The sequence below is a fragment of the Amblyomma maculatum genome, chromosome 11 (assembly GCF_055883805.1).
Source record: "Amblyomma maculatum isolate TAMU_Amacu chromosome 11, ASM5588380v1, whole genome shotgun sequence".
In the NCBI taxonomy this organism is placed as follows: Eukaryota; Metazoa; Arthropoda; class Arachnida; order Ixodida; family Ixodidae; genus Amblyomma; species Amblyomma maculatum.
Window position 1 is genome coordinate 121,396,311 of NC_139354.1, and position 26,071 is coordinate 121,422,381.

The 26,071-nt window shown below is 44.0% G+C and overlaps 1 protein-coding gene across 1 annotated transcript in view; it reads right to left on the minus strand.

The window, feature by feature from the left end:
- LOC146174874 (uncharacterized) overlaps positions 1 to 24,946 on the minus strand; it is a 40,306-nt gene extending 15,360 nt beyond the window's left edge. The window contains exons 1-4 of the mRNA XM_084585477.1: positions 24,863 to 24,946; positions 19,402 to 19,602; positions 16,278 to 16,547; positions 12,595 to 12,827 (exon numbers count right to left, since the gene is read on the minus strand). Coding sequence (XP_084441603.1) covers positions 12,595 to 12,827; positions 16,278 to 16,547; positions 19,402 to 19,602; positions 24,863 to 24,946 — 788 coding nt within the window. The remainder of the gene's footprint in view (positions 1 to 12,594; positions 12,828 to 16,277; positions 16,548 to 19,401; positions 19,603 to 24,862) is intronic.
- Positions 24,947 to 26,071: the final 1,125 nt, after the last annotated feature.

Below are 26,071 nucleotides of genomic sequence, written 5' to 3' on the forward strand. Positions count from 1 at the left end.
TTGGGAATGAAGGACAAAGGCTAATCTGGTATTAAGAACACTTTCAAAAGACTTTGCTAGGCAACTTGTGAGAGCTATGGGTCTATAACTGCTGGGGGCCGTTGGTGGCTTTCCTGGTTTCAGGAAAGGCACAATAATAGCTTTTTTCCAGGCCTCAGGAATACTCCCGGATACCAATACTTTGTTGAAAAATTTCAGACGTGCTTCTAATGCAGGTGTAGAAAGATGTGCAAGCATCTGATAGTGAATTTGATCTGGGCCAGGTGCAGTCTTCTTGCCGGCAGATAGAACAGTGTTCATTTCTTGTAGTGTTATTAACTTGTTATATGTTTCATTAGTACTTCCACTTGTTGGCAGTTTTTGTTCTTCAGCCTTGTTTTTGTATGTTATAAAAGATTTTGGGTAGTGTAGTGAGCTTGAAATTGCAGAAAAATGATCGCCTAGAATATCTGCCTGTTCCTGTAAGTTTGTTTGGGTGCCAGGAGATGTTAGAAAGGGGACTGTGTACGGGGAGAAGTTGCCATCCAGTTTGTGAACAAGCTCCCACATTTTTTTTTATGTGATTGAGCTATTTATTCATGATATGTATTTTTGCCAAGAAGCCTTCTCAGCGTTTCGGCGGATGTACCGTGCCCTAGCTTTCGCCTGTTTGAATTTTACGAGGTTTTCGTTTGTAGGGTACCTGCGAAAGGTTCCCCAAGCTTTGTTTTTTTTCTTCTTTGCATCTCTGCACTCCTGAGAATACCAGACTTTGCGATTTTTCAGTACCACTCCTGAAGACTGTGGTATAGCTACAAGTGCTGCGTCAATGATGCAGGCCGTAAATTTTTCATTTATCTCGTCAACACTGAGTTTTTCGGAAAAGACATTTTCCAGGCTGGCTTCAGTTTGGAATAGAGCCCAGTTCGCAAGGTGCAGCTTCCACCGCTTGGGTTTGTTTAGAGTGATGGAGGGTGAGGGTGTTAGGCTGATAATGACAGGCAAATGATCACTTCCTAGAGGATTGTCAAAGACGTCCCATTTAAAATCAGTAAAAATTGATGGGGAGCTAAATGATAAATCTAAAACGCTCATTTTCCCCGTGCTTGGGGAGCAGTATGTATGCTTTCCTGTATTTGGCAGGCAGACATCATTGTATAATATAAAATCCTCTAATATACGACCTCTAGTGTCTGTCTGATCGCTTCTCCAAAAAGTGGAGTGCGCATTAAAATCTCCAACAACCAGATATGGTTCTGGCAGTTGTTCTAAAAGCTCTTCCAGATCATGAAGGGTTACTGTTAGGTGCGGTTGGAGATATAGTGAGCATATAGTTATTGTTTTATAATGAATGATAGAGACAGCAACAGCTTCGATCTTGGTTTTGAGGCTAATTTCACGTGTTGCTACTCCATTCTGCACTCCAATAGCGACACCTCCAGATAACCTATTTGCTTCTTTTCGGTCGCAGCGAAAAACGTTGTGTCCTTTTAAAATGTTTTGGTGTGGTCCTAAGTTAGTTTCCTGTAGGCAAAGGGCTACAGGAGAAAATGAATGTAAAATGTCTTTTATATCGTTGTAGTTGTTTATGAGACCTCGGCAGTTCCAGTGTATGAGGAACGCCATTTTTTTTTTGATAGTACCTGAATTTAGGTTTCAGGTTTTTCTGGTCCTGTTATACGAGTTTTTTCTCTCCGTTTTCTTTCTAGGGAGTTATGCCGCCGCTGCAGCGTGGACGAGGAAGGGGTTGTGTCCATTGCCTCAGGGGCTTTGGACGTTTGGGGAGAGGTAGGAGTGTTGGTTGCAGGCTTCCCTTCTGGGGGAGAAGCCTTTTGGGCTGTTGGCTCTGGGGCCAGTGTGCCCTGTTTCTGCGATGGCAGGGCAGCTTTCGCTGCTTCTGCCTGGGGCAAGGATGGCCCTTCCTGAGGCTTACCCTCGGCGGAGACCAAATCCTGTTGTGGTGTGCTGCCCCCATGCTCCACCACATTGGAATAGTTCGGTTTGGCTGTGAACAAAAAAGTGCCCTGTTTAACAAGATATCGCTGTCGTGCCTCTTTAAACGTTATGTTTTCCTTGACTTTTATGGTAATGATGTCCTTCTCCTTCTTCCAAGAAGGACATGACCGTGAGTACGCGGCGTGTTCACCTGCACAGTTTGCGCAGTGTGGCGCAGCTTCACACTCGTCAGATTTATGTTCATTTGAGGCACATTTTGCACATGTTTGTCGGCCACGGCAGCTCTGGGAGCCATGACCGAATCTTTGGCAGTTGAAACAACGTCTAGGGTTTGGAATGTAGGGCCGGATGTCTACTTTGATGTAACCGACTTCAATGGATTCAGGGAGTTTGCTGGAGTTGAAAGTCAGAACTATGTGCTTTGTTGGTATTTCTTGGTTGTTCTTCCGGATTTTGATCCTGTGTACACCGATTGCATTTTGCTCAGAAAGACCTTCTAGAAGTTCTTCTTCGGTGAGTGACAGGTAGTCATTCTCTGATATCACGCCTTGGACTGTGTTCAAGGATCTGTGAGCACTGACCGTTATTGGGATATCCCCAAATGTAGTAAGTTGCTGAAGGTTGCTGTACTGGAGTTTGCTTTGCAGCTCAAGCAGGAGATCCCCGCTAGCCAGTTTACTAACTTTGTATCCTGGGCCTAGTATGGTTGTGAGAGACCTAGATACTGCAAAGGGGGATATTAGCCGAGCTTGTTTGGCAGGGCTTTCACTGTGGATCACATGATATTTAGGGAAAGTGTCATGCTTTGCTGAAAAGAACTGGGCTGATACATCGGTCCGCCTTTTCTTGGAAAGGCGATCAGTTTGTTTGGAGGAAGAAGCCATAAATAATGTATGATGTTCGGCCGCGGCGCCAGCCACCCACCATGGAGCCCAACCAGGGGACGGGGCAGGAATTGGCAGGCAAGTCCTGTCCACGTCAGCTGTACCCCGTAACTATAACCTAATACGGCGTAACTCAGGGTAGTCAGCCACACAAGGTTAACCCTCGCCACCTGGAAGTAAGGAAAAACCGGAAGAGAGTAGAGGACAGGAGAGTTGTAGGATAGAAGATAGGAACGTGAAAGATGAAGGGGAGGATAGGAAAAGGCGACTGCCGATTTCCCCCGGGTGGGTCAGCCCGAAGGTGCCGTCTATGGGAAGCGTGGGCCAAAGTGGTGTGTTGCCTCCACCGAGGGGCCTTAAGGGTCCAAACACTCGGCATCGGCTCAACCACCAGGATCCCCTTTTCCCCAGACACGACGATGCCACGCACGGCTAAGCGTGGGTGCTCGGGGTCCGTGGTGTCGCGCAAAACACACAAACACCTGCTTTAACAGGTGCCCCCTGCGGGGTGAGTGAACGGTAATTAGCTGCGCTCGTGGGTCAACGGCCCAGTTCCAGTGACAGTCTGATATGTTGGCGATGATTTCCGCCAGCGCGGCGAGCCGCCACCACCCAGTCTAACAAGGCCGTTGCTTCCCCTTCTCTCCCATCAGCGAACTTCACGACGACCTGATTTGCGATAAAGCACCAGCCAATGAACTTGCGCGTGCGGTCTTGAGTAAAGTGGCGAGCGGATACCACGTGAGCGGACTCAGATCCACGCTCACACCTTCACTTTCTGGTACTTCATCCCCTATCTGCCTGTCGTGACGTTGGCTGCTAGTGTGCGCTGGTCTTATCAAGATCTCGACATTGACGGGCGAGCTCGCTGCAACTTGCCCTGTCATGTGCGTCGACTACATGACGCCGGCGAAGAAACCATTGCAGGCCTATTTGGCCTGTCTCTGCAACGGGGTTATGGAGCCACGGCCGCAGCTAGTTCTGTTCAGTCAAACCATGGTTGAGAGAAGCACTGTTGTAGGGCGCGAATGCGCCAGTCACGTCCTTTTTGTTTTGTGTATTTCGCGGGAATTTTCAGAGATCGGAAAAAGACGAAAGTGGTGCTTTATTTGTCGCAAACATATAGAAAGGGAATTCTGAAGGTGCTCTCCAACTTTCCAAAAAACATTTATTGTTTCAAGTCAACATTTTAATATACAGCGTTATAGGACATATATCGTAATTACTAATTGATTAAGTGCAATACAAAACTTTCTTGTGAGGCGCAAGGTGGCTACCAGCTCTATATTACTTATTTTCTTGGCCTACCTTACATGTGTAAGTTTTTAACACTTGGCTAAATTTACCTGGGACAATCAGTATTATCATTAGTCCATTTTTTATGTTCTAATAAAATTGTAGCCATAACTATTTTAAACTCTATTATCTTGCATCATTTTATAACTTTTGCTTCGTGTTGTTATTTTCACATGAATCGGTCTTCCCTTCTGTAATGTACTCTGTACCCTAAGGACAAAATGAATCATTAAAAAAATAAGGTTATCACGCTTTTAGTCCTGAAAATTACCTTTAAGAGGAGGATTTTAACTTGTTTTTGATGTTCCTATGCCTGAGCTTTCACTCCTTGGAGGTGTGACATAATTTCTTGAGCGCGTGTCATGGGGTGCTATTTGCGCATCAGAGATTCGGCTGCTGTACGAGGGCATGCTAGGATGTCTGCAAGGCACTATTTTTACATGTTCTAAAGGGACCATGAAGCGTGTTACGAGACCAATCGGCCAAAGCTCAGATAGTGCCGGCTCAAGTCAATCGTTTGAGAATATGGTATACGTTTCCTAGTGATGCTGCATCCCACTCACCCATTTTGCTGTGATTTCGAACTATATATGTAGCATTAATGTTCCTTCATTTGGAGGCAATTTAGTCTTGTCTTTTATGTACGTAAATACTGTACGTAAATTGTCGTTTTAGCCAGCAGTGCACAACAGGAGTGAATGCATCGCTCGTGGAGTGCGATAAAAAATGGGCTAAAGTTACGCACAAAACAATTTTGATTTTCCTGTAATACAATGCATGTCCTGTACGTCTACATACCTGCCTAGTGCGCCGTGACAATTTTCATTTTTTTTTTGTTGTTGTTTTTGCCTCAAATAAAGCATCCAGTAAGCAAGACAGCCATTGTTGCAACCCTCACGTGCATTACATCACGCTCTTCTCGTGAACATATTTACCTAGCAAATGTACCTGCATAGCGCCGATAAGTAAATTAAAGCACCCATACGAAGCTTTTCCTATGGTCAGCTATAAAAAATCCTTTGTATGGCCGGCTATAGAAATTTGGCCCAATAGCTATAGCCGCTTCTATGGCTGTCTTTAGGTTCTGTTCTACAGAAGTCTTCAACCTGTTCTATGGACATATGGCTTCCTATGTACTGCAGTCTTTAGCATTTTCTATGGTCAGGTATAAACGTTTATGGTCAGCTATAGAACATCCTTTGTATGGCCGGCTATAGAAATTTGGGCCAAATAGCTATAGCCGCTTCTATGGCTGTCTTTAGGTTTTTCTATAGTCTGTTCTATAGAAGTCTATAACCTATTCTATGGACTTATTGTTCCCTATGTACTGCAGTCTTTAGCATTTTCTATGTTCAGGTAAAGCAATAGACAGTCCCTTGTATGGCGGGCTAGAGATATTTGGGCCAAATATCTATAGCGTGCGTGCGTGCGTGTGTGTGTGTGTCGTGCAGTATATTATCTTCGGACGTCTATTTTAAATTCGATGCCTAAATAACCGAAAATTGACCAACAGTCGCCCCACGACTAAAATCATTGTGGGTCGGAGGTACTCACCGCAGGCGTACTTCCATGCGGCGACAGTGCTCCCACTAGTTATACCAAGATTGTGACCCACTACATTTGTCGTACAGCATTGCGGTTGGTGACATATTGTTTCTCGTTGCATATAGCACACAACTCTTAATCAAGCCAGAGGACAAGTCGTACGAGGGATTCGAACCGACGGTATATGTACCTTCATAAAAGGATGTACGCCCACCGGTCTATAGCTTTTGGTACATACAATACTCTATAGCCAGCTAAAACAGGTTATATGGCTTGCAGTCTATAGCTCTAGATGCATTGACATTTCTATAGACGGCTAAAGATAACTGTATGACTACTAGTCCATATCTTCGGGAGCATACACGTTTCCATAGCCAGCTAAAGCAGCTTATTTCGCTTACAGTCTGTAGCTTTAGAGCCATTCAAATTTCGATAGACAGCTAAAGATAACTGTATGACTAATAGTCTATAGCTTTAGGAGCATGCACTGTTCTGTACACAGCTAAGCAGCTTATATGACTTGCACTCTGTAGCTTGAGAGACATTCACATCTCTATACATAGCTAAAGGTAAGTGTATGGCTAGTAGTCTATATGTTCAGGAGCATAAACTTTTCTATACCAAGCTAAATCAGCTTATGTGGCTTTACTCTGTACCTTAAGAGACATTCAAATTTCTATAAACAGCTAAAGATATCTGTATTACTAATATTCTATAGCTTCAGGGGCATAAACTTTGGTATAGCTTAATAAAACTGATTCTATGGCTTGCAGTCTGTAGCTTTAGAGCCATTCAATTTTCTATACACAGCTAAAGATAACTTTATGACTAATAATCTATTGCTTCATGGGCATATGGTTTTTTACAGTTAGCTAAAGAGATTTTGTATGGTCCAGAAGCTATAGACAAAGTGGTATAGAATTTTTTATAGCTGCCTATAGATACTTCAATGGCACTTTATAGCTGACTGTAAAAGTCCATAGACAGACATAGCTGACCATAAACTTTTCCATTGGAGCACATAGACCATTTTTTATGGGCAGTTCCACTTTAGAAGTTATCAAAACGAACATCAACGGAACATAGCGTTTTATTGCGTTTTTAGTGACGTCATGGATTTCTTCGGCTATTTAAATGAGAGCGGGAGAACTGCAACGAATGCAAGGAAGACAATTTCTGAAAATAGTCATCCACGATGGTTGGGAAGGCATTTAACATGCTGTAGTGGCCCTGAAAATATGCGATGAAAACCAGTGGTTGAGGTGAAGGCTCCAGTTTGTATTTCATTTCATTTCTTTATTTACCCAGAAAACATCCTGAACGGGTCCCGCAACTAAAAGTTGTTACAGCAGCGTGACGAGGCCGTGGAACCCTTATTGCTTAGCAAATGGCAGTACAACTAATAGACAACAGCAAAGCAGAAGCAAAAATATGGCATTTGAGAGCAATAATAAAGTTAAGGAGTAAGAACAACAGCGCAAAAAAGAAATGAAACGGCATGCCAGTGATTATAGAAAGACGAAAAAAAAAGTCACAACAGCGAACAGTTTGGCAGATGAAAGTATTTACAATGTATGAGACAAAGATAAAACAGTGTAAATTATTTGGATCACAATTTTTATGAATATGCCATGCTCAAACCGAACAAGACTTGGTGGTAACGCGATTCCATGGGTTCGATGGCAATCAGAAGACACGATTAGCACATCTCCGTTATCAATGTCAGTAGAAGTAAGCGCGACAAGTTGTTCGCATCCAGGGCGCAACACTGTGTCAGTAGCGGTAAGCAGGCGACGACGGTGCTCAGGAGGTTCAGAAGACTGATCGCTCTAGCTCGTTCATGTAAATGACTCTGTCACGACACGAAATGCTGGCTGATGCGGCAGACAGAAAATCACAGCCTGAAATAATTGGGTGAGCGCATGGTGATACCACGGCAAATTGTACATGATGGCGGACACCGTCCACAAAAAAACTCGCACAGTACAGTTAGCAAAAGGCCGAATTATTGCATCATTAGCTCCACGGAGTTCAGGTCCATCATAAGGCGTTTTCACTTTTCGCAAGCGGGAGCACAAGTCAGTGTGTATCAAAGAAACAGCGGCGCCGGTGTCAACCAAAGCCTCAACAGATAAACCTTCAACCGAAACTAAAATAATATTCGAGCGACGTTCCGGATGATTTCTGGGATGGCCGAAGAGTGCAGTTTTCCTTCCTAAAACTGCAGTGGTCAGTTTTTCGATAGGAGAGAGGTCGTCAGAGAAGCTTGCCGGAGAGGCGAGGTTAAGCGGCGAAAAGACGAAGGAGAACGGCGTCTTGAAGGCCTGTAACCACCAGGCGGAGCGGACTTTCTGGCGGGGGTGATGAACGTCGGGGATAATCAGGGAATGAACGGTGGTTAGAACCGGAGACGCGAGGAGGGTAGTCTGCTTCAAATGTGTCGTAGCCGCGGCGTTCATTCTGAAGCCTGCGACGACAGAAGCGGGAAATATGGCCTCGGTACTCGCAGTAATAACAAACAGAGCGGGCTGGGCGCCAGGTGGAGTAGTATGTCGGCGCCGCGGCAGGTGGTGCCAATGCGGCGACATAAGCGCAGGTGGCGTAGGGCGCTCCAACTGCAGGCGGCAAGGACGTGACCTGGGCGTACGTTGGCACATGACAGATGGTAGGAGCGACCGGTGTTGGGGGGGAACAAGTCATTGATTCCAGCTCTTCTTTGACAATGCGACGCAGGCCGGCACTTGAAGGATGTGGCTCAGATACAGAGCGGCACAAATTACCTTGAGCCGAGAGCTCTTCACGACTTAATCCGCGAATAAGCGTACGCAGGTCAGCGTCGGCAGTGAAACCAATGGAAATGGGGTCAGGCTGCAGGCGTATTGACTGTAGTTCGTCAAGGCGTTGACAAGTCGATATGATCGCGTCGATTGTGGTAGGGTTCTGCACAGCCAGGGCGTTAAAGGCGAGTGGTCTAATACCTTTAAGGACGCGCCGAACCCGCTCGGTCTCTAGCATGGTGTCATTTATGCGCCGGCAAAGTGCAAGAACATCTTCTATATAAGAGGTATAGGTCTCATTGGACCGCTGAAGTCAGGCTTCTAGCTTCTTGGCGGACTCCGTGCGAACAGTAGGAGCGCAGACAATCTGGCGTAACTTTTGTTTAAAGGTAGCCCAGTCCGGAATTTTCGATTCATTGTTTAGGAACCACGTTTTGGCCACATCCGTCAAATAAAAGGACACATTAATTAGTTTAAGCGAATCGCCCCACATGTTGAAAGCACTGACCCGATCGTAGCTGTCGAGCCAGTCATCAGATTCGTCACCACGGAGACAGGCGAACATCTGCTGGTCACGCTGACGGCTACTGACAGTCCAAGTGGCAAGGGGAGCTGGGTTCGAGTTGGTAGAAGCCAGAACAGCGGAGTGGCCCTCTTGGGTCATGACAATGGTGGTCGGGGTCAAACGGCGGCCAGAACGTAGCTGCAGGTAGATGCAGTTGACGACGCAGCGGGGAAATCAAGGCGCACCTCCACCACGTGTAAGGTAACGCGAAGGTCGCACATGGCGGATCAGGTTTTATTGGAGACCTGAAGCCCTGGTCGCACACTGTAGCCAACCACACTCCGCGATGACGATGGGTATTTACAATAGAGAGCAGGATGAAGACGAAGCAGCATGTTCAGCCATTTGGAATATGAAGTGCCACACAGTGCTCGCAATATATAGAAAGTAGCTACGAAACGAAGTGAATACAAAAGCCTATTCAATACTAAGAAAACTTAATCGGATATTGCTCAGAGTGGTATCTTGCGCCATACGGTATTTATTTAAGATGTATGGCAAATTGTACTGCAATGTCTGGAATTTGTAATTATTACGAAACCTTGGAATAAACCATAATTCGGTACATCGAGTATGTGCGCGGTCCTTGTTTGATACTAAACAGGCCAAAGCTGTTATAAATTTCTTAAAGTCGTCAGAGGAGAAATAAAATGATCATATGATTTGAAAATAATACCAGTACTCAGCTTTAATAATGCTGTATTTTTTTAATGCAGTCTGAGTTAAAGAAAATTAATCTATATTTGCGACGTTTCTTACAATCCTTTTGTGCAGGTTCTGTAGTTCGGTGATGTTACCTTTTGTAGTAGTTGCCCACACTAGGCTACAGTAACTTATGTGAGGCAGGAAGAGCGCATTATAAATTTGTAACTTAAGATTTCTTGGCAACAAATCGCGGTATCGGGTCAGAGGTCCAGTTACAGATGATAAATTGTTGCAAATGTTGGTGACCTGCTGATCCCAGCTAAGCTGTTCAGAAAATGTGACACCAAGAATTTTATGCTGATTTACAATCTGAATATCCCGATTTGCGTAACGAAGCCGTTTTGATAGGTTGACCGTTTTATTCTTGGCTCGAAAAAGTATTGCTTTGGTTTTTGTGGATTAATAATAGGTGAATTCTCATTGGACCATCTAGTAGTTTATCTAGTAAATCATTGCATTTCAAGATTAGGTCATCAGCTTCCGAACAGCAGAGAAGGGGAGTGCTATCATCTGCATATATTACAAAGGTGGCGTTGTTGTCTTTATTTACAATATCATTTATGTATATGTTAAACAGTAGTGGACCTAATATGCTTCCCCGGAGGACACCACTTGACATTTTTACAAACGAGGAATATTTATTATCTAAATACACCGATTGTTTCCTGTCATGCAAATACGATGTACCTTTAATACACAAATACCTTGTTTAAGACAGTTGCTACATGGCAGCAGAAAAGCTCAAGTAAGCTTTATTTCAGGACACATTTCGTGGTCAACTTTTGTTGTAAAGTTACCTTATCTTTCCGCCTCCCCTGCGTAGCCTACAACCTTCCTAAATTGTAGAAACAAACGTGCACTCGCCATTGTTTGTTTTTTTAAGAAAACGGAAAGGACCTTTCGGGGTCCGTAAGAGTCCCTTGATCACAATGAGCGCTCCATGGAACGACGGCGGCTTAAACACGGTTAAAATTGGGTTGTGTCCGATGGTAGATATCGGAAGATTTTCTTGCGTCCTGTTAAGTGCATGCTTGGTGTTATGAATATTAAAAGATCCTTAAAGAAAGTGCAATGATAAGTTTTGACTGGCGCTTCGTCCCAATCGATGGTGCGTCCCGTTGATATGCTGTGTTCCCTCAAAGCATTAGATATGGGTCGGCCGTTTTTCACGCCATTCTGATGATATCTGGGGCCGCGTCTGAAGTTTCCGCTTTCGCCCGTGTAGGCAGCGCCACAGTTTTCAGATATCTTGTACACCTCGCCCATATATTTTGAGATATCTAGATGGTCTTTTATCCGGACCAGCTGTTGTTTCATCAAGCAGCTGGGCCCCGAAACGTCTTGTTTCCTTCTCTTAAAAAAAAAAAAAGCAAATTGGCGAGTGTATGTCTGTTTCTACAATGTTCGCCCCCTGCCAGACGATATTCTGTCAAACCTATAACCTTTCTAAACGCGTTGCCTAATACTGGATGTAGGTACCAGTCCGATTTGGCATGGAAAACGCGAAAACAATATTTCCAATTATTCTGTACAATATTATTATGTACTTCCGGAATAAAAACATACGTGAGGCTGACATTTTGTTAAAGGGACGAGTATTCTAGAGGCCGGGGTATCGCCCGTTGTCCCGAAAAACATCCAAGATGCTAAAAGAACAAAAAATAACAACATTAAGGGCTGCGAAATCTCGACGCATAGGCGTGTCTATGAACGTGCTGCGCTCAAATGTTGGAGAATTAACATTTTGCTCGGTTCGCGCTAGAAAGCATAACAAGAACATAGCTCGCAAATTAAGGGTACAAATCTTCGTATTAGTGATGATGACATTGTATGGCGGAAGCGCGGCTTTCGTCGAAGACCACCAAGTGGCATTATGGCTTAGCTTAAACCAGTCGGGACAAAAAGCTCCATTGCAAGCATATTTGAGTAGAAATTACCCGAGCATGAGGCCAGGGAAAATCTTGTGTGCATTGTACCGCAGGTTGGTAGGCGCCAAAAGGGATCGAACCCGGGAGAAATGCACTCGACACCAGCAATAACTGAAGCTTGGCGCACAATGACTGATTAGGATTATACTTTCATTCCGGATTTAAAGTTTATTTTGTGACGTAGCTGAGTCATATTAGTTTCATATTTTTCAGTATATAAACTCTTCGTCACTGAAGGTGATTTGGGCAATTATATAGGAATAATGCTGGCTAACCCACACCGCCAAAAGCAAAACGGGCTTAAACTGCTATAAAGTGAAAGACTAACAACAAAAAAAATTTCGCATTGCATGAATGCAAAAAAAAAAAGAAAAAAGAAGAAAAAGTGTAGGGGGACTGTGTACGTCACACCTATTAAAAACTTAGGGAAAGGGGCAGGGATGCTTAGCGGAATTAGTTTAGAAGGGAATATAATTATTCCGCGAATAATTTCCGCGAATAATTCCCAAGTTTTACCTTACGATGCTTATTGTTAGCCAAGATAACGCGAAGAACAAACATTGCGAGTCAAGAAAACATTGTCACTCAAGAATTCTTTGTCGCTGTAGAAGAAACATGTAATCAACAACAGGCAGAGGCAGAGGGGGGCGGGGGGGGGTGGGGGGCATTGATAGCTAATGTTTACTGCCGCGATGGGCACAAGCCGCTGAAGGGTTCAAGCGCGTTTAAATATTCTGTCCTTTAAGCACATAATGCAGAGTTAGCGAATATAACAATAAATTTTAAATAAATATTTTTGTATTACTACCTGTAACAGTTTGTCCTGAAAACTAGGTGCCAGAATGGCAAATCCGCGACACTGTAAAAACCATTACTAAGCCACGGTCTGGAGTCGGTCGCCGCATTACCCCACATTAGCAAACGCGTGCTCCTCCTTCACCAAATCTCTGCTCACTCACCTTTTCAGCAGAGTAGCTGCCGGCGTGACCTGTACTCGCGGCTTGTAGGGTGCCAGGGTACTTCTGACAAAGGGGAAGACCCGCAGTTCTCTGTCTAGGAAACCCACTAGGCCAGTCAAGTTCTCCTCATGGCTTGTCTCCAGGAGGCGGAAGTCTCGCATGGCATCCTGTAAGGCTTCTCGCTCGTTCTTTCCTTTGTATTCGATGATGCAGTCCATGTACAGGTTCGACACCTGTTAGAAAAGCAGGAAAAAACCTTTCATTTCTTTCGCTCTTTGCGCGTTTGCACCTTTTCAGGCTCTTAGCTTCAGATATATTATGTCACTAAAGATCTACTTATGTTTATTGCAGGTCAATGGCATGTTGCGTTGACATCACATAGATTCTTCACTCCTCGAACGAAGAGACACCATATTTCTCGCAGACTTTGTGATATCGTCCGCCCACCTCACCAGCTTTCGTTTCAAGTTCCAGTTACATGTTTCTCGACAGCGCACCTTTAGACTATTTACCAATGGTTACTTGCTGTTACTATGGTTAATGCTCACCAAATAAAGCCTGTTCCAAGTTAACACTCATCTTGTTCTTTGTCGACATCCGTGTACCTTTTTTTGCGCTCCTGTGTATTTCTGCACGTCATGTATGTCTGAACTGCACTGAATAATTGCGTGACAATATCCAGAATGCAAAGCACAAAGGCGATATTGTGGCCAGAAAATACAACCCATAAACGACCTCTGCGTACATAAGAACTCAAAAGACCATTTGCTGAATATATTGCCTTCGGCTGAGCAGTGCGCTGTCCCAGCCTTCTCCGAGTCCTGTGTTAGCTTATATGGCCATATATAATTCTTTTGCGCCATCCCTGGACTGTATATTTTCAATACGAAGCTGCAATTTTGAAATGTGTGAGTGCACATTAAGCAGAATGCAACTCTTTTAGGCACAGTACTCGAAACGACGGCCTGTGTTCTCAAACGGCCACCGTATGCAAATGCGCCTTTACGAGACTAGCCGACACCTAGCTTTACAAACGTGCATACATGTGGCAATGGGGTCGGCTTGCTATACAGAAATGGTGACTGCATGCGCCTATTCGTAACGACCAGCCTCCAGAACATGCATTTATGCAAATATGGTGCAGCAAACATTTTGCGAAAAACGTAATTTGAGACAATCGTGGGTAGTAATGTTTCTCCAAAATATACGAAGCAAGGATGAATCTACTGTAGTCAGGGGCCGCACAAGAGAATTTTTGTAATTGGCTAAAATGAATGCTAATATAATCACAACTGGAATTGATCAAGCAAGTAGAAATAAGTCTATATGATGTTAATGATAGTCGGTCTCACGACCTCTAGGGATCGCGTTTCCTGGTCTACGAAGTAAAGAAAATCGCCCATGCTTTCATTTATGTGAATAGTTGTTGCATCCCTTTATAGTATTTCGTGATGAGCCTCTTATTTCCAACTACAAGTGTTTGCTGATTACTGTCACCAAATCCCTGTTTCTTGCAGCCTTGATGTCGTAGTAGCTTACTAAAGGCATCGCCCTATTCCCCGTTTGATCACGGCTCATGTGACACAGTAACACACGACGTTCTGCGTCCGCCGCTAAGTACAAGGTTGGCTGGGATGAGCACTATCAAGAGTAGGTTACACGCAAGTTAAATATATAAGAAAGCCGAACACTAAACAGTCATTACCGTTACTCAGTAGAGCAGCAATCGCGAAACTCGGGTGTCCGGGGTTCGGACCCAATTTGGGGGCGCGAGATTGTCTTTAAGGCTAAATGGCTCATACCCGAGACCATGATCTTGGCCGTCTGGCCGCTAGAAGTGTCACACTGCTTCAGGAGATTCCACGGGATACAGCGAGATTATGACGTAATCACCTGTACATCATGAACTGGTGGGCGAGTTTGTCTGACATATTTACGTACTGAAGCAGAGCAACCGCACACGACCAAGGGAAGAAAGGGACCTTGGCCTTGTGCCGTTGAGCTGCTTCACTAGGTAAATGACAGACCAACTCGCTGGTTCACTATAGGTAGTGACCACCTGGTGACGTGATCGGACATGACCGAATGTAAGGTTACCTTGACGTCACATCCGATCACGGACATCACTCCCGGTCATGACGTGATTTCTTGTCATGACCGATGACATCACCAGGCGACTCACACATACAAAGCTGCCCCTCCCCCCGGACATCCGTGCTACGCCTTTCACTTGGCGCTTTCATAAATCATAACGAGCCCGTCATTTGCCTACGTTGGTTTGGTTATTATATCAATATCAAACATGACATTTTCCCCAATACTGATCATCGAGAAGACAAATAGTTGCTGATCCCTAGCAATTTCAAAGTCCATATAGAACAAATCACGCGGAACAACATAGGCAGTTCTCAAGCATGTCTTCAAAGTGTAATACAGAGTAAATGTGTCCCTAAGTAGATGAGCACTGGGCCACTGAAGCTTTATCCACTCGTCATTGGAGTTTTAACTCATTCATGTTCTCTGTGCTGAAGTCAGTATCGAAGACAATTGCATTAGATGTTACGGGTAAACAAAAAAATACATTAAAACGAATTAAGGATAAGGTAGAAGTGAAAACGGGAACGCTTACAATTTCTGTTTAGGGCAAAGAAGGAAAAGAAGTGTATAGCATTTGAAGGAAACAGTCACAGATCACTAGCCTTTGGTGGTGGTTGGAATTCACATCATCTGATCTCAACGAAAGCGCAATAAAAGTTTCAGCTAAACTGCAATACACCTGTTGCTGTGAGATGTCAGTACAGTTACATAATATATAATTATGCTGAGGAACCAATAATGCTCCTTCTCTCCTTCCTGGTTATCGAAAGTATTTCGCTACAATAGAGTATCCCCTATTCCATGGGCCATGACCACATTCGCAAGATATATCCCCACAGTATAGGGTATGTGTCCGACAACCCCTGTCTATACCTGCCCAGAAAACACACCCTTAATTGTACATGGCATAGTGCTAAATGGTACACTAGCTGGTCGGGGGCGCTTCGAGATGTGAGTATTCTCGAGTTTATTTCACAGAATCAATGCACAAATTTGAAGCTTATCAAATAAACTGAATGTTAGCTGATGGTTAATTAGATATCCATAAATATCAATGTTTTGAGAAAGTTTATTATGTCTTATACGAAAATATATAACCTCTTGGATGAGATGTACTCTGCCGAAAATTCAATTTCGGTGAATAGGTGAAATGACGTTCGAGACTATGTTGAACGTTAGATTAAAATACGTTCTTATACTTTGTGCGGCATATATGACACCTACCGAAGTATGCAGATCTTACCTACGTCGGCTGCTCAGCTTTGACTGGTATTGGATGCCTATATTACAAGGCGAATTTCATTAAAAGGTCACTCTCACCTTCTTGCGTGGAAGAGTGAATTAGCGTAAATGTTATGAGGAAATTGTTTTGGCGAAACGTTTCCACAATACTTGGATATTTGAAGTTATTTGCAGCTCTTGTAAACGCCTACAGGTTCGCCACAATGGTCAGAAAACGTACACTGTAAAGACAATAAAACAGCAGTAAATGTCCCCAGAATGTCAGCCATGCGTAGGTTTTGCTACTGTTGACGTCAACACTCACTACCTGCCTTCGTCAGGCGCCAACCTAATGGATGGCGTACCTGGTGGAGGAAACGTTCCTTGGTCTTGTCGTCGAATCTCTGTCTAGAGGTATGGTTGAAGTAGCGGTGCAGGTTGGCCACTGTGGTGGCCACGGCGAGGTGGCGGTAAGACTGTGTGCCGAAGGGATACTCGCTTCCACTCCATTTGTGGCCACACGCGTGGCCATACAGGTCGGTGCATGGATCCACAGGGTTCTGCTCACGGTTTTCCAGGTACAGTGCCACCCAGCGGCAGTCAGGGTGTCTACATAAAGGAGCCTCTGTGGCCGTCTGCGGGAAAGCAGGTTACACTTTACCTCGTTATGCCGAATTTCAGTGCATGCTTATTAGGTAGTGTGAATAGGATCTACCAAGCTTGGCTGATTGGTGTGATGTGAGCCATTTAAACAACTTTCATTGGTTGATACGTCTTTTATGGTGATCTCTTTAGCAATTGGAGTGCGGAATAATCATATTTAGTTTCGCTATGTGAAGTTAGCTATAGCTCATGCGATGGTGTGCAGCCAACAGACCACTCGGGAAGAAATGTGATTGCCTTTGATGTTTTCGGTGATCTTCATATTTGGTCTTTATGCGACAGTTTGGTAGATGTCATCTCGGTTAAACCGATTATTGTACGGAATTGCGGAAATTGTTTTGTCTGTTTGTTTTAACTTGGTGCAACTGCTATTTTGTCACACCATACTTACCTGATAAAATGTTTTTGTAGCCTGATGCACAGCACTTTACCCTTTACATTCTGCGCTACTGCGATCAGCTGCCTCAAATTGGGGAAATTTAACCGTTGCCTCCACCATCAGCTCCGTAACCACAGGGCGCTTGATCTGGGAGCCCACGGATTCCTCCTCCTTTTCGCGGTATCAAGGAGCTGCGGCCTATAATGGCGCATGTTTAACAATAATTTAACTTATTTATAACCAATGAAAATATCACCACGGTGGCTCAGTGGTTGAGACGCTAGGCTACAGAATCCTACCGCCCAGGTTTGAATCCAACCGGTTCGAAACTGCTCCGATTGGTTTTATTTGGTATGAAAGCGCTACAAGAGGTCGCCGCTAGTCATTGGCCGGTCATAGGCTTTATCACCCTGTCCATTGGATGGCAAACTTAAAAGACCTGCCGGAGGGACACAAGCTTTTAAAATGCTACACCGTAAGAAAAGAAAACACAGTCAGTAGAGGACCGGGGCGAGCGGAGAGACACCTTGACGACTGCATTAGACGCTGTGGTTTTTTTGTCCTTTTTATTTGTAATTCTCTTCATTATGTATAATCTGGCCATGATTTCCAATCTTCTGCATTGCTATTACGGACTCAGTTTGGAATACGCCCTGAGGCCCCGTTATCGTGTAATCACGATAGAGCTGAGCCATTCACGCGACGGCACAGAAATGAAACGTCGGACAAAGATCATGGCCGGTGGGGGATTTTAATGCGAAAAGTAGCTTTAATGTGAATAAAATGCTCTGAAGGGCCGCTATATTTCTCAGTGCGAGCAATGCCATGAATTCATGTTTCTGCAGACGCCGCCCAGCATAACTTGTTCTGAGAACCTAGTCATTTTTAATAAGGGTTATTTTCGCACACATGCATTTTGTCTGAATGTCTCCGTTGCAACCGATATCGAAGCGTGTAAAACAAACGGGCTGTCCTTCATGTGTCTAGAGTTGGAATTCTCAAACCTTTAATCTGATGGAACCCCAACTACCATCAATAGTTGCGAGGACGTCCCCCCCTCCTCCCCCCCTTTTTGTCCTTATCGTTACGATCAGACGACGTTGCTTGTGAAAATACATGTTTGTTTTTTCTGTAGTTTAGTACACTTTTTGTAAGCAATTCCTTTTGTTTCCTTGCCTTTGACAGTCAGCTTTTGTATTAAATGCCCACCTCACACTCATTCTAAGACCTTTAAATTCTGAAAACTACAGTCACAATATTCCAGCCTCGAAAATATTGATGTGACGCCAAGGGCTGCCTTTTGGACGGCACCTATGCTGACGGCGCGAAACTAGAGAAGCAGCTAGAATAAGAAAAGTCCACACTACAGAAAGGTTTTACTCAAACAAAGCCTGCATCTGGTCTGAGCGTAAAAAGAAGGAAAGGAGAGGTGAGGTAGTCCCGTGTCAGCTTGCGGAACCATAGCCTTCCGGCGAACCCTGTTTCAGAACCACTGGTAGGTAAACGCGATGCGTAACTTGCTTATAAAAGGGCGCTCTTGAGTTTTGCATTCCACAAAAATTGAGCACGGTATATAATCACTGTTCCTTAATATGATAAGTGAAAAACAGCGCTGTTCTTCGAACTGGTTAAGGCGATACATTTCGAGCTCGAAAGAGAACTCTTTAAAGGTTTATGAGAAATATAAGAAAAATATATTTAAATCATATGTTTCGAGATTTCTCCGTATGTATCCTCGGCCTCCACACAAGAAACAAAAGTTTTCATCTAGCGCGCTGAACATAAGAGCATTGGGAAAGGAGGTGGCTCGCGAAGACGCTGTTGCATCTACATGAGGATGAAATATTTAAAGGGGGCCAAGGGTAGTCATTGCTAAAGAACGCCTTGGTACAATATAATTTCCTTAACTTACCTGGTGGTTAGGCACTCATTACCCAGAGATTTCGTCCCTAGCAAGCCAGCCTGTGCCGACTGTAGCCCCGGGTGGCTGCTCTCGTCCCCAGGGGTTCAGCCTGGTACTTTTGATGTGCGAAGCAGAAGCCCACACTAGCAACGAAACTCCATATGGGTCTTCTGTGGGAAATGTCATGAGCGTGTCTGGTGGCACTTGGCAGGTTGCATGGCTGGTACTGTTTAGTCGGTGGCAAGAAGGAAGGAAATTTTGACTACCACTGGTGTATGTGTATATTAGGCGGTTAGGGAATAAAGCCGTACCAAAATGCATGCACGAGAACGTGGTCCTTTAATGGAATCCATCTTTTCTGTTTTCCATCTACTTGGCATCAAGCTCCTCGCTTAAGAATTAGGCCGGCTGGTAGGATGATATGAATCAACGCGTGAAGCACCGCGGCTCCTGCTACTGTGATTAAAATATCTGAAGCGTTCGATCGGGAGGTTTATACTCTCAACCCAATGCAAAAACCGTGCTGCAGCTGAAGCCATGTTACCTCATTGACTCTGCTAGAGCGTGGTCCAAGGACACTGTTGAAGTGGGACAGGTCCTGAAGGAGGCCTTCGGAGGTGCTCTGGCTGTTTATCTGCTTTAGCCGGTAGGGCACCCTGCGGCGCGGGTCGGTGGCCTGGCTGCGGACATTGTTCAGGTGTCTCGAGGCGGTTACCAGAGCAGCCAGCATCAGCACGAATGTCACCTGCGTTGAGAAGTAGAAAACGCACCTTTTTTGTCAGCTCTCCACCCTCTCCAGCAAAAGTATCAATTTAGCTTTGCAATTATATACCTTCGTTGAATGCAAGGAACTATGTGCCGAGCTTCAGTCCAACCACTGCTCTCACCTGTGAGATCACCTCCCGTCACTGAAGCTAAAGTTCGCTAATTAGTATATGTATGCGTACTCAAACGAGTCCAGTGTTATCGTTCTCCGAATAAAAAGATTTTCAACAAATCTGCATTGCGCGTTTGCAAGAATGTTTCAGGATATTCGATCAAGAAGGACACGTTGCGTGTCAACACCAAAGTACGGGTACAGGGTGTGGAGGGTAAGAACATCCTGTAACAAAGCCCCGAGGTTGTACCCTGAAAAAGCGGTTGCCACGAAAAAAAAATCGTTTTTGTCTATAGAAGCAGAGTGAGTGTTTTGTATCGCCACAAGTCAAGTGATACTTTAGCAAAAATGTCCAGGAAGGTTTGGTTAGCGAGCAATGTATTAAGTGGTGGCAACACGACTCGAAGTAACAAAAAACTCGTATGTCTGTATCGACGCCGAAGGCGTCCTTCTTGATCGAATGTCCTGAACAATCGTACAAAAAAAAAAATATTCTTTTAAGCCTGCAAATGCAGTCAAAATTGTTGCGGACATTGCCGTAGCGCACAAAAATAGGCATATCAAAAAATAAATTGCCCTCAATTACGAAAATGTACTGGGGCTTTATTGGAGTCGATAATAAAGGTCGAACCAAGGACATTTGGTTTCGATCATATGCTAGGGATTAGCCACAGAGGCTCATTGGTTCAGATGTGTCAGAACAGGACAAAGATTACATACAGTCGAGTTTTCTAAGTAAACAATGTCTGCACTAGCTCTACAGAAGACGATTCGCGTCACTTTTCAGAGGAAACGAGTAAAGACATGAAGGACCCCTGTTAAGTGGCAGTCACGCGTTACCTTTCATGAACAAACTATTCCTCCTGAATAATCGACTCCACCGGCCGATGCATACATCTACCCTTTTTGATTCAATAAACGTTTGTCAACACCACCACCACCACTTGGTCGAGATCATGCCTGGAGAGCATAAATGGTACGCTCTGAAAACATATTACGAATGTAAGAGTAGTTAAAGGAATGTTCATTGGGAGTACGTAATTACGTGGGAAGGGGCATTACCCTGAAATGGCAATGCGTTGTGAATGAGAAAAGAAAGAGAAAAAGTGTATAAAAGGTTAGTCAGGAAAGCCGGTGACGAACTTCTCTGAAGCTTTCTCATTCCACTCTGAAGCGTCTCGTTAATTGGTTTGATGATAAATCAAACTAGTGACGATTGTAGGTATCGAGGTCACTTGTCCTGTCAAAGGATTTTATCGTAGTAGAATGTTCAGAATTTATCTGAATAGCAGTCAGAGCTTACATCTAAAGCGGCGCGGTTATTGTAAGCATATCAGATATTTATTGAGTCGGTACTAGGAAATTTTGTGACGAGCAGCATAATCTTGAGAGATATACAATATAGAAAAGCAGAGAACATGACATAACCTAAAAAAATGCTCACTAGGAAACAAACACTCCGCCGACACAGTTTTAAAATAATGAGTGCCAGCGACCTTGTTTGTTATCAGGAGAAACATATCTTAAAATTTGGTTTGTTTTGTTCTGTGTTTCATGGGCCTTATTCAAAAAATCAACGCTTCATTGTTTAAGCTCTGAAACTATGTGGCTCACTGGTCAGTCCTCTTTTCTCATTTTAAAATTGTAAAGTTTGTTTCTCGGTAATATAAATATGCAAAAATACGTGTGTTTATCTACTCTTCTAAACTTTATAATCCGCTATCCGCAGACATTTATGCCACCAGGAAGTTTAAGCTATCACACGCAAACAGGAGACTTACATTAATGGCTCGTGGAATCATTTAGGAGATGGGACGACCATGAGGGGAATGAAAGCTGACCAAAACAGTTCGCGCTCCCTGCCCAAGACCTACATGTATTTTTCGCGATCCCATTAGCTACTTTAGCTTACCTGACGTGTTCGCTGGAGCTGTGCTGGGTATGCCGCTTAAATAGCTAACCTTGTGAGCGATCAAGCAAAGTAGGTTTTTTCTCTTAGGTATTTCGGGCCGGCAAAGTGATCAAATGATCAACGAGCGAGGAGGTTTATAACACATACTACATGACACTTTCCATAATATTAGTGCGCTAAAGTCACTTAAACCGACAGTGACGACAAAGCATTCGTACTCTAAGAAAAAGTCAAGATTTCGTGGTTACAGTGATAATTATGTGAGTGCGACAAAGAAGGCATATTTATTGAGATTTCTTAAGTTTTTATTCTCTCGGTGAAATTTTGTGAGTACGGTCAAATCTGCACCAAGAGCGACTGTGTAATCAAGGCTTTGTAGCCAATCACGCTGTAGTCGACTCTCTGAAATACGGGTGCAGGACACTTTCTCGACGCACCAAACCTAATTCGCAAAAAAGGCCTGCAAGAGAAGCTGTGTTTGATTCCTTGACTTTGCCTCGCATATATGCCTTCTCTTTTCACTCTTTGTGGAGTTTTGCACTTACAGTTCAATATTCTATTGATACAGTTTTATAGCATCCTCATTGCCTTGCTTCATCGTGCAAATCTGCACATGGGCTACGCGACGCCCCATTTGAGGCCTCCGTACTCTTTGCGAGCGCCGATATATTAGGAAAAGTTGACTCGCCCCAGAATACATACATTTACAACACTCAATAAACACAGGATCTCGACCCTTGATAAAGCAACGACTGTTCACTGTTGCGATAGTTGAAAATGAGCTTCTTCATCTTTAGCGCACCTTAAGAGGAACCTTATTCAAACATTCATTTTGGTACCGTAACGAAAGGGCAGAAAATTCAAAATAAAAAATTTAAGAGTACTGCAGAATCTGCATTGGAGTAATGCGAAAGCATGGATGATGCTGTTGGTTGCTTCTAGCTGCTTAATTCATTTCTTGTTTACCCATTTTAGTCTTTGGTACATTCAAATTGCGCGCCAATCTCTTCTTATGCCCTATTTTGGCTCTACTTCCGGTTGCGTGACTTCACATTCTGGACGTCACAGTAATTCACTTCTTGTTTACCCATTTTACTCTTCGGTACTTTCAAATTGCGCGCCAATCCCTTCCTATGCCCTTTTTAGGCTCTACTTCTGTTTGCGTGATGGCACATCTTTGAGGTCACCCTAATTGCCTGCCTATATATCTCACCCTAATTGACTGCCTTAATTAACTAGTTTAGTCTTTGGAATTTTCAAATTGCACGCCAATTCCTTCCTATGCCCTTTTTAGGCCCTACTTTAGGTTGCGTGACGTCACCTTAATTGACTGATTTAAAACTCTGTTTTACTATTTCATACATTCAAATGTGGCGGCAAGACATTGGCTGATGAGACCATTTTCACCTTTACTTTTACTTTTTTTGCCTCTAAATATTTACCTAATTAACTTATTGGCCTAATTCATTTCTCGAACACAACATTACGTTCCCTTCTATCGATTGACACGACTCATTAACAACTACCACTTCTGAATTACAACTGCTGCGGACAACTTTTACATTTGTTGCCTTTAAATGATTACATAATTACCTTTTCGGCCTAGTTATGTTTTTGCCAACAACATTACGTCATCTTCTGTCGATTGATTCTACACACTGACCTCTACGACTTCTCAATTATTCACAACTGGTGCGGACACAATTTTGCGGACGCGGCCTGCGGACAGAAATCTTTGAACATAGCGAAGTAATGCTCTCGCACTATAAAAATATCAGTGATAGAAACAACCCCTCTGGCTCCGTGGTAAGAGCGAGCAAAAGGAGAGGAAACGTGCAGGACAATTCTAGTGTGCTCTGGGTTATATTGCGCACACAGGTCGCATACCAATCGCAATCAATCGGCGAGATAACGTGTTTGTGGTACGTTTCCATTTTATACCAACTGCCCTTGCATTTTGCATTTATGCGATTCTGGGGCATTGTCTTTCCCTTTCCTCTCGCTCTTTATTCACCTGAATATTCTGGCTCTTTCATGCTCTATTGGGGCCTTGCTGCAATCGTCCGCACGGAAGCACCTACTGGCTCTGCTCTTTCAAGCGACCCGCCTCTTATGCGCACTTGGTTTTGCGTTAAATATGTAACCTGCTATAGACGGCTTGAGAGAAAATAATTTAACGAGTTTTGCTTAAGCGTATATATACTTACGTAAGCAAAACAAATTGTTCCAGCACGTTGTCCTGTTTTTTTAGGTATGGATGTCGAATTTGATCTTGATGCTACTGACGACAGTTTATGTAAATACATTTAGGACGTCTCAGAAATTTAGAAATTAAGGACGGTGCAAGAGTCAGCACATATTAAGAGATGCAACCGGTCATCGCCGCATGTGTATGCGCCCTCTATACCAGGCTTCATATCGTCACCGCTGAGCGCGCTCAATAAGGCAATATATTTTCACGAACCAGCTTGTACCAGTATTTGCACACGAAAATCTAATCTTCGATTTATTAAATTCAATCTTTTTTTTCTTATACCTGACAAACCTTATATGGAATGCGAGGAATTCACACACTGAAGGTGTGCTTCGTTTGGAATAAGGGCACAACATTGCCTCTTCCATCCACTTAATTACGTACGCCTATAAACAAGGTCATGCAAGCATCCACTGTCATGCAAGCATCGTCGCTTATACTCATTATAACGCCAGACTGCTTGGACGCCGCGATTTCTGCATCTTCAGGAAGTAGTTTAGAAAGCGCCATGGTGCATTACTTGGCAGTTTGTATTGACAGATATTAGACAACATTTAGTCCGCTGCAAAAGGTGGTGGTCATTCGTGTAGAAACTTGCGGTGGATGCTGCAACACTACCCGCGCGCAATATGAGAGCTACTCTCAAATTTCATAGATGAAGTAAGCCTCCCTGGTAGAGGCAATCATGTTTTGGGTGTTGATGTTTCGTTTGTTCACAACTTATAAGCAACCGTCAAATAATTTGACTTCACCAATATCAGACTAAATTCATCAGATCGTAAAGATAAGCATCAAACAACAATAAACACGTGCGGAGTTTTCCTGGGAAGTAAACTTATCTTCATTCAGAGCGATAATCGCCAAGATGTATGCTTCCTCCCTCAATCTCAGTGCCGACAGCGGGAACGGAGATAGCGCGTAGGAGACTGTAATTATCCGCGTGAGATTGAAGGCACACTCACTGCAGCGGAAATAAGGAAGTACTTCCTGTTGCCGAATGCTTCAGTGAGCTGGCGCATGATGGACTCCTCTTCGACGCCCGGCATGCTGGCCCTGGAATGCACGCCCGCGGAGGTCAGCGCGCTGACACTCCGGGGCGTCTGCAGGAGCGCTCTCGTATTGACGGAGGGGCGGGGAGCGGTCGGCTCCCGTTGAAAGGACGCCGCTCACCCGGTCACCATCACTTCAACAAGGCATACGGCTCGACGATGGGAGCCGCTTTCTTCAACTTTCTCTTCTACCACCGCAGAAGGCCTCGCCAAAGAAAAGCAGTCGCTTTCAGGCCCATCTAGATGACGAATCTCTGTCACTGTTTATTTTCTTGTTCAAGAACAGTACTTATAGTGTCGGTGCATAAATTAATGCGATGCGAAGGGGAAAAAAAAAAAGCAGGTGACGTTAGCTATGGACCTCGAAAAGAATTTGGCACAAAGCACCGCATTAAGACTATGGATAATCCACTGTTTTAGACTAACTGTTTGCAGAAAAGATGATGAAACAACAGCATTGAAAAATGCATAGTTTTAACGGCCTATATTATAAAAGAAAATTCAAATAAAAGAATATGCACGAAATTTAGCTGCCTACTAGAGGTAGTAGATTTTATGTTACGTATAATGCTGATGTCTTATTCTCCTAACGTCTTCAAAGTTCCCAAAAGAAAAGGGGGGGGGGGTTTCAAGAAGTCACTCGGTCGATTTATGTGATGGCCACTTTCGAAAATCAATCGCTATTTAGCTGTCGGAGGTTTGCTGTGGAATTCAGGAAGTACAAGTACAATATGGAGTACAAAAAATCATTCCGCTTCGTGAAAATCAAAATTAGACTCAGGGTGGTTTGGAAACGATACTGTAATCTAACTGCAACGTCATCGCAAAAAGTAATTTACAGCGTTCATGATTGCAGAATAAATATCCGCTCCATGCAGTGCTGGAGTGAACCGTAAATGAGGCGTCGTCTTGTACGAGATACTTATCCGTACAGTATTTCGAGCTTGTTTTAATAGGACTGCACTGCCGCAGGCGGTCTCTAAAGCGCACAGCCAAGCTGCGAAGTTCGCCCTGTGAGCCACCGCCGGCGGTGCTTCTGTAACAATGCAAGCATGCCACGCGGTTGCATACACGAAGAAGTTTGGCTTCAAGGCAGGAGCTCTGCTACAGCTGGCACCAACG